The sequence below is a fragment of the Neoarius graeffei genome, chromosome 21 (assembly GCF_027579695.1).
Source record: "Neoarius graeffei isolate fNeoGra1 chromosome 21, fNeoGra1.pri, whole genome shotgun sequence".
NCBI classification, from domain to species: Eukaryota; Metazoa; Chordata; class Actinopteri; order Siluriformes; family Ariidae; genus Neoarius; species Neoarius graeffei.
This window is the reverse complement of record NC_083589.1, coordinates 62,286,702-62,303,537: the sequence shown is the minus strand read 5'-3', so window position 1 is coordinate 62,303,537 and position 16,836 is coordinate 62,286,702. Positions and strand designations below refer to the sequence as shown.

Genomic DNA, 16,836 nt, shown 5'->3' with positions numbered 1-16,836 from the left:
GAGCGTAGGTGTGAATGTGAGTGTGAATGGTTGTCTGTGTCTATGTGTCAGCCCTGTGATGACCTGGCGACTTGTCCAGGGTGAACCCCGCCTTTCACCCGTAGTCAGCTGGGATAGGCTCCAGCTCGCCTGCGACCCTGTAGAACAGGATAAAGCGGCTACAGATAATGGATGGAATATTTCCCTCTGCTTTCTCCTTTTACTAATAAACAGTAATAAAATCCAAATCACGCAGATCAATTAGTATTACACACAGATCACACGCGTTCCAGACATTTTCTTACAATTTTATTTCTCTCGAATATGGTCCAGCAGTGCTGTGTTAAACAGGAACAAAGGAGTAAATAATGACAAGGTAAAATAAAATGAGAATGATTCACATGAGACGCGGACATGAAGCTAATTATACATTTAATGATTTATTATTCACTATATCTCTATTTCTATTTATCGAACAGTTATTAAAGAACATGAAGCAGCCACATTAGAGTTATTACATTTCTGTCACTCATTTTGAGGTCCTGGTTACTGACAGATGGTTATCTGCTCAATGCCCGATCAGACTGCAGGTCTGAAGAATGTTCAGGGAAAACTGCGCGATTTGTACGCTTGAGTGATTAATAAATAATAATAATAATAATAATAAAATTGAAATGTTGCTTCTGAAGTGAAATATGGACGTGCAGGTCTCCTATTAAATCAGGAAGCGTACAGTGATGGAGCTGGAATTGTAAAGGACGTCTCTTTTCCCTTTGATTAAAGAATGAACACAGTGGCGTTAAAATCGCGCATTTAGTTAAAATGATCATTAACTCTAGCAAGTATTGCAAATTAAATTAAAAGAATAAACATAATGATGTAGGTTATTTAACACAATAAGTATGCATAAGATTCAGAAGTGGTTTGAAAGTCTTACAAATTAATCAAGGAGATTAAAACATTAAAACATGCAAATTATTTAATAGTCAAACCCACTAACTACAGTGTTATTATCTACACCGATTACTGCAGATATAACAGCAAGACACTTCACAAGTGTACTTCATATCTTCTCAAACTCCTCTCTGTATGAGTGCATGGTAGGTCTCAAACTCATTCAGACAAGAATTGGACTTTTGTGCAATGATTTATAAAACACATCACTGTCTCTTTAAATCACTGATATCTTCAAGATCTCGCTCATGGTTCTACAGTTGTTCTACTCCATCATCTTCAGAGCAGTGCACAGGGTCCCCATCTCACCTGAAACACAAACGATAAAAACTCTGATCAGCTTTTTAAAATTTAGAAGATTAATTCTTTAAAGCTTCTTAAAACATGTTCTCATTTAAGGGTAATGATTTTTTTCCTGTATCATTAGAAGTAATGAATGAAGTAGTATCTTGATTAAGTCAAGTCAAGTCAACTTTATTATCAAATATGCTATACATGCTCAACATACAGCACAGATGAAATTTCAGTCCTCTCTGACCCACAGTGCAAACAGGCAATGCAATAAATAAAAATAAAAATAGAATCATTGAAAAAACAAACAATATAAACAGTATAAACACTAGATAAGAACTAGACATAGACTAAACACTCAGACAAACAATATAAACAGTATAAACACTAGATAAGAACTAGACATAGACTAAACACTCAGACAAACAATATAAACAGTATAAATAAACAGTGTAAACGGTAGATAAGAACTAGACAAAGACTAAACACTCACAATATAAACAGTATAAAACACTCTAGATAAGAACTAGACGTAGACTAAACACACACACACACACACACACACACACACACACACACACACACGTAAATTGGTGCAAATAAACAAACAGTCAAGAGTCTCCGCATATGATCTCTGTGTATGCCTCTTCATAAAAACAAGGAAGTTAAACTCCACTGTAGATCCTTAAATTAAAAGAATAAATAGTTTGTCCTGGGCATGGCTCTAAACTGCATCTGATGGCAAGGCTCCATCTTGGGAAAGAAGGAGCTGTAGGGGGAGTGGAGTGACCCTTTAGTTGCCATCAGTCCTAGAAGTCTGAAACCGGCATAGAGGGCGGAGGAAACCAACCATGGTTCAACGGCCTTGACAGCGGGGACAGCAAGGTGCTGTGGAGTGCTCAGAGCAAGATGAACACTGAGGACATCTTGATCATCCACTGCGCCTGGCTCCATCTCCAGTTGTCTTGGCTGTGCCTCGCCACTGGGCCCAAATGGAACATGGGAAGAGAGAGTGAGGCAGATGACATGCAACTCCCCCTCACTTTAATCAAAGTCCAGCGCAAGTCAAGACATCATCACCATCATCTCATCTTCATCATCACCCGCTAAGTCCTGCAGCGACAGGGGAGTGGCGATGCTGACAGGTGTGGATATACTGGAAGCTGGTAGTCACAAACCTGCACACAGGCGGCCCAGGACATAGGATCGCTCCTGACTGGAACTGAAGCAGCAGTCAAGTTCGGCAGCCCCCTGGGTGTCTGAGCAGTCCTTTTTTTAGGATTCGCTCTGCTCACCTCCATGGCCTGAGGAAGGATCTAGAAAAGGTGAGCCGAACATAGCCTGCTTCACCCCCTCAACCTGGCCTGCATACCACGGCAGGCGGGTATCCCAACCTTGCGGTCAACAGAAGCAAAGTAAAAAGATGATAGTGCTAATTACTATTGGTGCATGGAATGTCCACACATTAATGGACAATCAGAACTCCAACAGACCTGAGCACAGAACTGCACTAGTTGCTAGAGAACTCAGAAGGTATGGCATCCAAATTGCTGCCCTCAGCGAGACCAGACTCCCAAACGAAGGCCAATTGGTTGAAGAGAAAACAGGATACGCTTTCTTCTGGAGTGGAAAGAGTGCTGACAAGCGACATGAAGCTGGAGTGGGATTTGCTATTGCTAACAATCTTGTCAAGAAACTTTCCAGTCTTCCTGAAGGAAAGAGTGACAGACTCATGAGCCTCAGACTTCCACTCTATAAGAAGAAGCATGCCTCAGTCATCAGTGCATATGCCCCAACCATGACAAATGCTGAAAAAGTCAAGGATGCTTTCTACGAAGACCTTGAACGGCTCATTGCTGCAGTACCCAAGGATGACAAGCTCATAATACTAGGCGACTTCAACGCAAGGGTAGGAGCAGATCACGAGACCTGGGAAGGTGTGTTGGGCAGACATGGAATCAGGAAGTGCAACAGCAACGGCCTCCTCTTGTTGCAGATGTGCAGTGCACGCAACCTCCTTATAACAAGCACTGTCTTCCAGCTTCCTACCAGGAACAAAACCACCTGAATGCACCCACGAAGCAAACACTGGCACATGATTGACTATGTAATAGTACAACAGAAGGACAGAGATTATGTGTGTGTAACCAAAGCCATGTGTGGTGCAGATTGCTGGACAGATCATCGACTGATTCTGTCCAAACTGAAGTTGACCATCTTATCAAAGCAGCGCCCACAAGGGAAGAAGTCACTCGAATGTCTTAATATCTACAAACTGCAAAGACCTGAAGTGAAGTCAGACCTTACAGCTGATCTCAACAATGCCCTTCAAGAAGTGAATGTGGAAGATGGCCACACAGAAGAGAACTGGGCCTCATTCAGAAACACTGTGCACAGTGTTGCCCTCAACCACCTAGGCAAGAGCACAAGAAAACATCAAGACTAGATTGATGAAAATGACCCTGAGATTCAGAGGCTGCTAGAAGAGAAACATCAAGCCCACAGAGCTTACCAGCAAGATATCAACAACCCTACCAAAAAGAGAAGCTACAACAGCACAAAGAACATTTTACAAACGCGGCTCAGAGAAATGCAGGACAGCTGGTTGAAGAAGGCTGACGAAATACAAGCATATGCCGACAGCCATAACTATGGAAAGTTTTATGAGGCTGTAAAGACCATCTATGGGCCCCAGTCATGTGGCACCGCTCCTCTGCTGAGTGCTGATGGAACCACGCTGCTCAATGAAAAGAACTCCATCCTCACCAGATGGGCTGAACACTTCAACAGTGTCCTGAACAGACCATCCACAATCAATGCAGATGCCACTGCCTGTCACCCCCAGTATGAAATCAACAACTCCCTGGCTGAACCACCAATAGAAACAGAAGTGCAGAAGGTCATCAAACTGCTGTCCAACAACAAGGCTCTAGGATCAGACTCCATCCCCTCTGAAATCTACAAGCTAGACAGTCCATCTGTGAAAAAGAAACGGACAGAACTCTTCCAAGAAATGTGGGAGCACGAAACCATCCCCCAAGAGTTCAAAGATGCATCAATAGTCCACATCTACAAAAGAAAAGGGAATAGACACACTTGTGACAACCACAGAGGAATCTCACTCCTAGCCACAGCTGGCAAAATGCTTGCACAAATCTTCTTAAACAGACTCAACCATCACCTGGAAACAAACAACCTTCTCCCTGAGAGCCAATGTGGCTTCAGAAAAGGTCGTGGAACAACAGATATGATCTTCGCTGCCCGACAACTCCAAGAAAAGAGTCAGGAGCAAAACAAAGCCTTGTACATCACCTTTGTGGACTTGACAAAGGCTTTTGATACTGTCTGCCGCAATGGACTCTGGGCCATTATGGCAAAGTTTGGCTGTCCTGACAAGTTTGTGAAGATGGTGAGGCAATTTCACGATGGCATGCAAGCTCATGCCCTGGATGATGGAGAATCCTCTGAAGCATTCCCCATTACCAATGGTGTCAAATAAGGCTGTGTGCTGGCACCCACGCCATTTAGCATGATTTTCACTGCCATGCTAACCGACGCCTACTCCGACTCAGAAGATGACATCAAGATAAGATCCAGAAGTGATGGCGGAGTATTCAATCTAAGACGACTCCAGGCAAAGACGAAAGTGAGAATAGACCCAGTCCGTGAACTTCTCGTCGCAGATGATTGTGCTCCAAGTGCATCCTCAGAAGTGCTGATGCAAGAAAGCATGGACTCCTTTGCCTCTGCTTGTGACAACTTCGCATTAACTATAAACAAGAAGACGACAAAAGTCCTTTACCAGCCCTCTACAGCAGATCAGTACGAAGAGCCCAACATCATGGTTAATGGAAAATCCCTGAAAAACACAGAGATTCACATACCTTGGCAGTACCATCAACCGCTTAGCGAACATCGATGATGAAGTCAATCTGAGAATCTTGAAAGCCAGCACTGCTTTTGGGCGCCTGAAAAACTCAGTCTGGGAGAGATGCGGCATCAAGCTAGACACCAAGCTAAGAGTCTACAATGCAGTAGTACTGACATCACTCCTGTATGCATGTGAAACATGGACCACCTCTGAACATCATGCACACAAACTGAATCGCTTCCAGCTCAACTGTCTCCAAAAGCTCCTCAGGATCACCTGGCGGGACAAAATACCTGACACAGAAGTCTTGGGTTGAACAAATTCCATTAGCGTGCACACTATGCTCAAGAAAGCACGACTTCAGTGGGCTGGCCACCTAACACCCATGGATGAGTGTTGTCTGACCAAGAAACTTTTCTATGGCTAGCTGTTCAGAGGCAAGAGAATACGTGGAGGACCAAAGAAGTGCTTCAAGGACAGCTTGAAAGTGTCACTCAAAGACATGGAAATAAATCCTGACAACTGAGAGCAGGTTGCTCAACAACGCTCGTCATGGCACTCTGCAATCCACCAAGGCTGTCTGGCTTATGAAAAGAGAATAATCCGAGATGCGCATCTGAAGAGACAAGCCAGGAAGAGTAGATCATCCAACTCTTCACAGCCAGCTCACTCCATCTTTGTGTGCCTGATCTGCCAAAGGAAGTTCCATGCTCATATTGGTCTCATCAGCCATCAAAGAACCCACATCAACTCATCAGTAAATCATTCACATCGTCTCACCTGTCACAAACGATGCTCTTGGTCATTGTCGCAAATGACGGACAAACAACAGATCCTTAAAGGGTTCTTGGATGAAGCCATTAAACATCAAAAAGTTAGGTTGACATGGGGCGGCCTTGGGCTGAGGTGCCCTTGAGCAAGGTACCTGACCCCGACTGCTCCCCAGGCACTCTGGTGTGGCTGCCCACTGCTCCGAGTGTGTGTTCACTGCTTCAGATGGGTTAAATGCAGAGGATGAATTTCACTGTGCTTGAAGTGTGCATGCGACAAATAAAGGTTTCTTCTTCTTCTTAAAATGATTGAGAGAGAGAGAAGTAAAATCTAGAACCAGAAAAAGATGTTCTTTGGCTTGAGTCTCTGCAGGAACCCTGAAAGGTTGTGTGTAGAATCCTACAATTGAGAGTTTCCCTGTCAGCAAGGGTTCAAGTAGAAACCTGTTAAGGAAGCTACTTTTTTTTTTTTTTAATTTTATTTAACCAGGAAAGACTCACTGAGATTAAAAATATATTTTACAAGAGCATCCTGGCCAAGACTGGCAGCAGCACAGTTAACAAAACAGAGCCAAAACATATATCCATAAAACACAACATTAAATAATTTACAAAATAAGTTACAATGAAGAGGTAATTTAAAATTAAACAACAAAAGTTCATTAAAAATCAATATCCTGCGAATGAAGACTGTAACTGCCCACACTTTTCTGACAAGCGTACATTTGAAGGTACGATGGAAGCAAACCTAAAATACCCTTATAGCAAGAAGGTCCTGAGTTTGAGACAGACCTTTTGCTCCTCCTATTCAAGCGAGTAGGATGCTTCTTTGCTTTGCTCCTGCTTTCTTGATCTTTATTTCTATACTTTACTTTCTCATTTAATTTCCACTATTTTTTCATTTTATTTTTCATCTTTATAAGCTTTTAGTTTAATTTTAATTTAATTTCCACTATTTTTTCATTTTATTTTTCATCTTTATAAGCTTTTAATTTAATTTTAATTTAATTTCGACTATTTTTTCATTTTATTTTTCATCTTTATAAGCTTTTAATTTAATTTTAATTTAATTTCCACTATTTTTTCATTTTATTTTTCATCTTTATAAGATAAGTTAGCTTTTAAAACAAAATGCCAGGAGGCAATAAATCCTGCAGAAAATGCATGGAACTAGAACAGAGGATTTCTATCCTGGAATCAAAGATTGATACTCTGCCAAAGACGGACGAATTAAAAGCGATATCTCAGGAAAGGAGTACAGAAACAGTGGCTGAGAATGCAGAGATTGCACTCTGACAGACCGATGGCATTGCAGATCGAGTGGATGAACTCATCGATCAAGCTGGGCAAAATGTGAGTACAGAAAACTGGCAAATGATGGGTGGCAAGCCCAAAAATAAAAACAGAAGAGTAATTACCTCAACACCAGCTCGTTCTCATTCTATGCAACCCAATAGAGCTGGGTCTACAAATTACAATAGGATTTACAATCCTATGGAAAATCCACAGCCCATAAGGCTTCAGAACAAATTTGAATGCCTCAGGGATGTGGAAGAGGATTTTTCAAGCAGACAAACACATCGTAAAAAGAGATCGCACCAAGATCGAAGAGCTGTGGGAAGAGGCAAAAAGCAGCTAGTAACACCACCTGATCCCATAACCTTTGTTCTTGGTGATTCCACTGTAAGACATTTAAAAGGTCATGGGATGATTATTTGCTGCCTTCCAAATGCATCCATCTCTGACACCAAAGACAGCATTTTGAAACTCATGTCCGAGCATAAAACTATCAAACGTATTGTTGTGCATGTGGGAGCAAATTATGTTTTCAGAGAACAGCTGTTTGTCCAAGATGATTTCAGAAAACTTTTTTCTGATCTCTATAAGACTGGAATACAATCTTTTATTAGTGGCCCACTCCCAGCGAGAGGAAGCTTTGCATTTTCTCGACTCTTCAGTCTTAACACCTGGCTTGGAAAAACTTGTTTTTCATTTGGTATGAACTTCATAGACAATTTTAACCTTTTCTGGAATCGCAGAGAATTCTTCAAGCCAAATAGCACTGAACTCAGCTGGACTGGGGCCAAAGTCTTAGTAGACCATTACAGACTTGCAATCTTTTCTCAGCCAGCATTGAGGAAAACAGTTGATAAGATGTCGCAGACTGACATAGTTACAAAAAACAATACCTCTGCAAAGCCAAAACAATCATCTTTGCAAGTCATCATCAAGGACACACAGACATCTGACCTGCCAGACTGCCAAGATTCAAAGACAGACTGCCAAAAATCAGAGACAAACTGCCATACAAAGAACTCACCAATTTCTCGCTCTTCTGACTTCACTGCACCATCTCTGTCTCCCACCCGCATGGATTTCCCTAATAGTATGCAAAGATTGCTCCCAATGGCTACACACTCTTTTTCCAGCCCAAATCTGTTGCGACAAGCAGTGTACCCAGTTCATCAAAACTGTGTTCGCCCAGGACTTTCAGCTGGCTACAAATCTTTTTCACCATCTAAAAGATACATGCCATCTCCAATCCTTTCACCCTCAAACCAAATGGAACATTTAGAAAGTATTGTTTGATGTACTCTGGGTCCCTGCAAATGGGTGTAGTTTTGAAAACCAGCTGGGACCCAATATGCCTATGCCATTCTTTATTCCTGTGTTGATAAGAAATAGAAAACATAGAGCACATTTAACCCTGGGGGTAAACCAATCTAATCTCCTTCCTGTTTTAAAACAACATCAGAGTGCACAAGCAGATATTACTTCTAGACTTTCTGTAAAGCTAGCTCTTCTGAACGTTAGATCACTTTCAAACAAGTCATTTTTAATTAATGATCTTATCTGCAAACACAATCTTGATTTTTTGCTTCTAACTGAAACTTGGCTGGATCAAGCAAATAGTGCTACCACCCTTATTGAAGCAGCTCAACGAAATTTTAATTTTTTGAATGTTGCCCGACAAGGGAAAGGTGGAGGGATCGCAAATATATTCAAAGTCTCTTTTCAATGTAAACAATCCTCACTTGGTGATTTTACATCCTTTGAACACTTATGTGCACTTGTTACATGCTCTCCTAACATATTATTATTAACTATTTATAGACCTCCGAGACATTCAGCCAAAGTCTTTCTTGAAGAGTTTGGTGAACTGTTGTCAGTCATTTGCTTAGAGTTTGATTGTCTTATTATATCTGGGGATTTTAACTTGCATGTAGATAATACTGATAACACTTATGCCAAAGAACTACTTGCACTTATTGACAACTTCAACCTAGTACAACATGTACAGGGGCGACCCGCTCTCGTGGTCATACCCTTGACCTCTTCATCACAAAGGGTCTTACTGTTTCTACTACTGTTGTTGACCTGGCCTTATCTGATCATTTCTGTGTTTTCTCTGATGTTTCTATGTCTCCTCACATTCAGAACAGCTCAATGACTATGGGTAGGAGAGTCATAAAAGACAACACATGTGTTCTCTTTGAGCAAGCTCTCTCTCAGAACTCAACCAAAATGTCAGACTCTGTAGATGATTTACTGGAAATTTTTAATTTAAATATGACCCAAATTATGGATGATATTGCTCCATTCAAAATCAAAAGAGTCAGTGATAAGCAGAAAGCACCATGGAAGCAGTACCCGGCTGTTAAACTGCTAAAGAGAGAATGTAGAAAGACTGAAAGAAAATGGCGCAAATCTAAACTTCACATCCATTATCAAATCCATAAAGAGATGCTTTGTAATTATAATTATGAAATTCGTAAAGCAAGACAGTCTTTCTTCTCCAACATCATCAACAGGAATATGAACAATGCCCGTGTGCTATTTTCAACAGTAGAGAAGCTAACTAATCCCCCACCACAATTAGCACCTGAACTTCTCTCAGTTAATAAATGCAATGAGTTTGCATCCTTCTTCAAAGGTAAAATTGATAAAATACGGCAGAATATTGCTCATAATATATCTCAGTTGCAAAAAATTGAAAAACTGCAATCACCAATGACACAGATAGATAACTTCAACACAATGTCAGAATTTTGTTTAATTGATTATGAGACTCTTAAAAAAAAACTGTACAAAATCTCAGTTCCTCAACATCTGAATTGGACATTCTGCCCACCAACTTTTTTAAGTCTGTTCTTCATCTTATAATTACAGATGTGCTTCAAATTATAAATACATCCCTAGAGACTGGCGTTGTTCCTGTGTCCCTGAAAAAAGCCGTTGTAAAGCCCCTACTTAAAAAAATAATCTGGATCCTTCAGTATTAAATAACTACAGGCCAATATCAAATTTACCATTCATCGGGAAAATCCTTGAAAAAATTGTCTTCAATCAATTAACTGCCTTCTTGATATCAAACAGCCATTTTGATAATTTTCAGTCAGGATTTCGTGCCAATCACAGCACTGAAACAGCGCTGATTAAAGTTATAAATGACATACGTCTTAATACTGATGCAGGCAAAACATCGGTCCTGGTATTACTGGACCTCAGTGCAGCTTTTGATACTGTTGATCACAACAGACTGCTATATCGACTTGAACACTGGGTTGGGTTGACTGGTAAAGTTATCAATTGGTTAAATTCATACTTAAAAGATAGAAGCTTCTTTGTTACCATGGGAAATTGTTCCTCAACGTCAATGTCCTTGACCTGTGGTGTCCCCCAGGGGTCGATTCTTGGACCATTACTATTCAACCTTTATATGCTCCCACTTGGGCAAATTATCAATAACAATTCAATTTTCTATCACTGCTATGCAGATGACACCCAAATTTATCTTGCTCTATCACCTAATGATTATGCCCCCCTTGAATGTCTCTACCAGTGTATCGATCAAATCAACAACTGGATGTCACAAAATTTTCTTCAGCTGAACACAGATAAAACAGAAGTAATTCTATTTGGAAAAAAGATGAAAGACTCAGGATTACCACTATTCTTGACACAAAAGGGATTAAAACTAAAGAAATGGTTAAAAATCTTGGTGTTTTCATTGACAGCGAGCTAAACTTTGACAGTCACATGAAAGCAATCACTAAAACGGCATTTTATCACCTAAAAACATTTCCAAACTAAGAGGACTTATGTCAAAAAATGAGCTGGAAAAACTGATACATGCCTTCATCTCTAGTAGGGTTGATTACTGCAATGGCCTTTTCACAGGCCTGCCAAAAAAGACCATCAAACGACTTCAGCTGGTTCAAAATGCAGCGGCGAGGGTTCTCACACGAACAAAAAGAACAGAGCACATTACTCCAATTCTAAGGTCCCTTCACTGGCTTCCAGTAAGCTACAGAATTGACTTTAAAGCATCGCTGCTGGTGTACAAATCTCTAAATGGTACAGGGCCCAATTACCTCTCTGATATGTTGCAGCGGCCTAACCCAATCAGATCTACCAGATCGCAGCAGAAAAATTTACTGGTAAAACCTGTTGTTAAAACAAAGCGTGGTGAAGCAGCTTTTAGCTACTATGCAGTACAGCTATGGAACCAACTGCCAGAGGACATTAAAAATGCTCCTGCTGTTGGCAGCTTCAAATCTAGACTAAAGACCAAGCTGTTCTCAGATGCTTTCTGTTAAATAATTAATATTGTCTTCTTTACATGTTTTATAATCTGTACTTTTACAGTTTCTGCATGTTTCAAATTTTACTTAACTTTATTCTATTTTATTCTGCTGTTTTTTTCTCCCCCTATTTGAACTTCTACTTCATTTTATTATTTTATTTCTACTATTGTTTAATTCTTATTAATTTTTTCCCATTTATTTTATGTAATTTTATTCTCTATTGTTTACTGTTTTGCTTTTACTTCTGTAAAGCACATTGAACTGCCACTGTGTATGAAATGTGCTATAGAAATAAACTTGCCTTGCCTACCACTAATGGAGAGTTTGAGAAAGGTATGGTGTGGCTGGACGGTTTTTGTGTAACTATCTGAATCTAGGAGAGTTGGATGTTCCACAGACCAAGTCAGATTTTCTTTTTCTTTTCTTTTTTGGTATTTGGACTGATTTAAAAAAAGGAAGAGTCTCCAGTTAGTAGGAGTCTCTTGTATGTGAATATGTTTTCTTCTACTGATAAGGGAGGGTTTTTGTTGACCAGTTTGGTCATGTTTGTTCACTTGCCAGGTCTGGACATTTTGATTTTGAAATTATTCAGCGGTACAAAAGCTCTGGTAATGTCTCAAGAAGGTCAGACAAAATGGAATTGCCTTTATATGCTCAATATTTTAATTTGTTTTCCATAAGGCCTGAATGGCAAATAATGCTTATGTTAAGGTAGTGTCCTGGAACATAAATGGATGCGGAAACCCAGTGAAAAGGAAGAAGGTGCTCTCATATCTTAAACTTCAACGAACAGACATAGCATTTATTCAAGAAACACACCGAAAGGATGATGAGGCTAAACAATTTAAAAGAGATTGGGTGGGGCAAGTTTTTTATAGTTCTTTTTCCAGCAAGAAAAATGGAGTTCATATTTTGGTACACAAAATGTTAAATTTCTCATTGGTAAAGGAATTTAGGGATGCGAATGGTAGAATTATTTGTCTTGATACCATCATAAACGGCATGGAATTAACACACTAATATTTATGCCCCCAATAAAGATGAGCCATCTTTTTTCCATGAGGTTAACAGCATATTGGGGAATGCACAAGGTAAAGTGGTTTTGGCAGGAGATTTTAACCAGGTTTTGGATAATACATTAGATAAAAGCAGATTTTCCCGAACTGTAATACCTAAGGATAGAGCAGCCATTCACATGTCGATGAGGGACAATGGTTTGATTGACAAATGGCATTTGGTTAATCCAAATAAACAAGAATATTCTTTTTACTCTCATTGCCACAAGTCCTTTTCATGTATAGATATTATTTTGATCTCTCAGAATCTAAATCAATGCTGTCATCGACAGCAACATTAATGCTATTTCACTGTCAGATCATGCACCTGTTGAACTCTGTATAAATATACACCCAGACAGAATCAGGCGAGGTAGATGGAGGATGAATACTTCCATACTGCAAGATGAGGTATTTCATAATGAACTGGCTGAAGATCTATCATCATTTTTTGAGATCAACATGGGCAGTACAGACAGTGTGGCAATGGTCTGGGAGGCATCAAAAGCTTACATTAGAGGTAAAATAATTGCGCAAACTTCCAAAAAGAAAAAAGAGCACATTAACACTTAAAAAATTGGAAGCAGAATTAATCGTAATGGAGAGAGAACTGGCCAAGCATTATACAGATAGTCTGTTTAATAATATTTGCAAATGTAAATCCAAAATACATGAAATATTTAAAGGTCCCATGGCATGAAATTTTCACTTTCTGAGGTTTTTTTAACGTTAAAATGAGTTCCTCTGACCTTCTTAAGTCACCCCAGTGGCTAGAAATTTCATAATGTGTAAACCAAACTATGCCCAACATTTGAGAATGGCGCGTCAAAACGGCACGTTGATAAGTTCTTCCCTTTACTACGTCAGCAAGGGAGATGATCCCCACGCCCCCCCTCTGGATTCCCACCCACTGTATGGATTGCCCCGCCCAGTTGTAGTGAGGAGACCATAGAGGACACAACAACATGGCATCACCTAAGTGAGCGAAACATGGAAGTTGCGCTGTACATGGATGTGACAACACAGAAAAGAGTCTGTTTTTACTGCCGACGGGAGAGCCCCTGAAGACGCAGTGGCTTAATTTTATTTACTTCAATAATACGCCGTCGAGTCTACCTAAGACGGTGTATGTTTGTCGGAAGCATTTTCCTGAGGAATGTTTCCACAACTTGGGACAGTACAGGGCAGGTTTTGCACATCAACTGTCACTGAAGCCTGGGTCCGTACCAAGCATCCCTGCCGCATCAGCCACAAACACCGAACAAGTAAGTGTATAACTGGTCGTTTTGGCGTGTTTTAAAATCGGTGCCACGTTAGCCTAGCAATGGCTACATTAGCTGTGCAGCTAACTGCTTCCTGCAGTTAGCCAGGTAATCTGCGCTACAAAACTAAAGAGCATGCAGCATGCTCTGTTAAACTGAGTTTAGTCTGGAAATTGACTGTAACTTATGAGCTTATGTTTGACTATTGCTCCGCAATGCATGTCTTCTGTTGGATAAGCGATATGTTGCTGTAGTCAGGGCTCGAAATTAACTTTTTTTCTTTGTGTCCCCCAGTGGTCCCGAATTCTGTGTTGTATTGTCCCGAATGGAAGCAATAGTGTCCCCATTTTTTTCCTCTCTGAAATAACCAGTGGTTAATATTATCATATGAAGTTACTACTATATTTGTAACTATGCGATTTTGAACCCTTTATATCATTTTTACAATAAGTCACAAGACACAAGTGACACATGTCCTATACATCATCTACTTCAAAATTAGTTATTGCATTTTCAGTTTATTAAACTTTGGCGATCTCACTGTATGAATAGATACCCGTTTATTTAAAGGGGCCAACTAGCTCACTCAGAAAATGTTTCAACTCCCTACATCTGCAGTACACTTTAGCTGAAAATAAGACCCCTTTTATGTTCATTTCATCTACTTATACCTTGAATATCTGTTGGCATTTATAAGGCCAACTTATAATTTTCACCATTACCGTTATCCATAGCCCTGTGATGACCTGGCGACTTGTCCAGGGTGTACCCCGCCTTTCGCCTGTAGTCAGCTGGGATAGGCTCCAGCTTGCCTGCGACCCTGTAGAACAGGATAAAGCGGCTACAGATAATGAGATGAGATGAGACCGTTATCCATTTTTATGAACTTTCCATTATCCATTACCGTTATCTATTTTTATGAACTTTCCGTTATCCATTTTATGAACTTTCGCTGCCGGGTGCAAATGTTAGCAACATCAGCATAGTGGCAGGTCCGAGCCTAGTTGTGCTGCTGACTGACTAAACTTTCTGAACTAGAAAGACACCAAGAAAACTCACTTATTCTGTTGAACGGTACCTTCCGTCAATATCATCCACATCATTCCTGTTGTATTTTATAACGTGTCTAACAGTGTTCATTAAGTTCATTCAGTTGCTAGCGTTGCCTGCAGACCAGGCGATGACACTTTGGATCCTGAAGGTCCCGGAGACGTTATGTCTGGGCTTTCAGTTTCTTCCCCGCGGTCGGTCCGCTTCAACCACTTAAGCATTTTTGTTCTGGCAAGAGTCGGCGCAGCGTGTGTGGTAGCAATTCCATTCCAAGTCCATATAATGCGGACTCCGGCCGAAGATTCTAGAACAGAATGCGCTGCTCTGTAGCCTACGGATGCAGGTGCATCGAAAGTGTAGCTACTATGTATTTTTCGCTGTTAACGTTTTAAAATTAAAATTGACAAATTAGGTGAATGTCTACGTATGTGTTACGGCTTTGTAAATAATATTAATGTAGAACTTTTTTTCTAGATCTATTTTTTTCCATTGTCCCGGGATTGTCCCAGATATGATAATTTTGTGTCCCGATGACATTTTTTATGGTCCCCGGGACATCGGGACACCGTTAGTTTCGAGCGCTGGCTGTAGTTGCTGCTTCTATCCTCTTTGGTTATGGAGTGCGTGTTCAAGCCTAGGGTATTATACGTTCGTAAACTACCACTCCGAACACTCTCACTCTCTGTTCTCTGTGTCACGTTGAGTTTACGAAAGGAGTCCGAGGGAGAACGGGGTTTTGTCTTAGCAGCGTGGCTACAGGCGCTGATAGCAGCGAGTATGTGTGTGCGTGCAGCTTGGTCAAGCCCCTCCCCCTCCCCCCATGGCCCGCCCCCACCCTCTACCCTTCCCCGCCTCCTGCTTCTCATTAGCAAAACGACGCACTGGGAAAAGCGCTGAAATGGGGCTTTCTCCCAGGAGGCTATATTTACGTGCCAAGGGTTCATTTCGAGAAAGGCTGCGGATATAACATCCGGAAACCTCCACGAGCCCGTTTAAAGCATTAACAAACCATCATGCCATGGGACCTTTAACAAAAAGGCTGAATATGCTCTATTTAGATTGAAAACAACATTTTAGGAAGCAGGAGAGAAAACAGGCAGACTTCTGGCTAGACAGCTTAAGGAGCAAAGCACTGCTCATGTACAGGGATGAGAATGAAAAATATTTTAAAAAGTCTGAAAAAACCGGGGCGGGGCCCAGGGGGCAGGGCCCAGGCTCACAGGAGCTCATGATTTTTGGCTTTTTTTTTTTTTTTTTTTACCCCAAAACCATTCATTTTATCAGCAAAAAGTTGCAATTTATTTGGAAATAAATTCCCCTTCTTGGTGGACTACCAGGTGAAAATTATTAATATGGTACAAGATGATTTCAAAACAATCAATGAACGAGCTCTACAGTATCATATTTCTGCATTTTTGCTATTCATGTCTTTGAATACTCTAATCCTTTAAAATGAAGTGCAAACCAGAAAAAAAAGTTCTATAATTCTCTTAAGCTTTCTTCAGATGTTATCATGGTAGCAGGAGGTCTTGCATATTAAGCAGGCAACATTCAACATCACTCATCACTTCCCTTTCAGGTTTTATCTGGACAGGATGTTGTGTAATGTAATACAGATACCATACGGTCAATCTGAAGATCAAGATGGTGATTTTGAATTAAAGAACAGGCATGTACAATTGGTATTACATATTGGAAATATTTTTAAAATCAAAAACTATAAGTTCATCTAGGCCTAAAAAATTTGGGCAGACGCTCCCGCGCGGCACATGCCAGCAATTCCCCCCGTCCCCCTATGAAATGAGCAATAAGTCGGAGAGTTATACATAGTATCATATCTATATTTCTGATAAAATTTTAGGTATGATACCATGATTTTCCCCAACATGCTACATTAGATAAGCTAACCCCATTTATAAAAGATACATGTATTTTATATATATATATATATATATATATATATATATATATATATATATATATATATATATATATATATATATACACACACACACA

General features: G+C 40.3%; 1 protein-coding gene across 2 annotated transcripts in view; it reads right to left on the bottom strand.

Annotated features, from left to right (window-relative positions):
* Positions 1-303: 303 nt before the first annotated feature.
* Positions 304-16,836, bottom strand: part of pah (phenylalanine hydroxylase) — a 95,266-nt gene continuing 78,733 nt past the window's right edge. For both annotated transcript variants that reach the window (XM_060903725.1, XM_060903726.1), the window contains one exon: positions 304-1,242. In XM_060903725.1, coding sequence (XP_060759708.1) covers positions 1,199-1,242 — 44 coding nt within the window. In that variant the 3' untranslated portion in view covers positions 304-1,198. The remainder of the gene's footprint in view (positions 1,243-16,836) is intronic.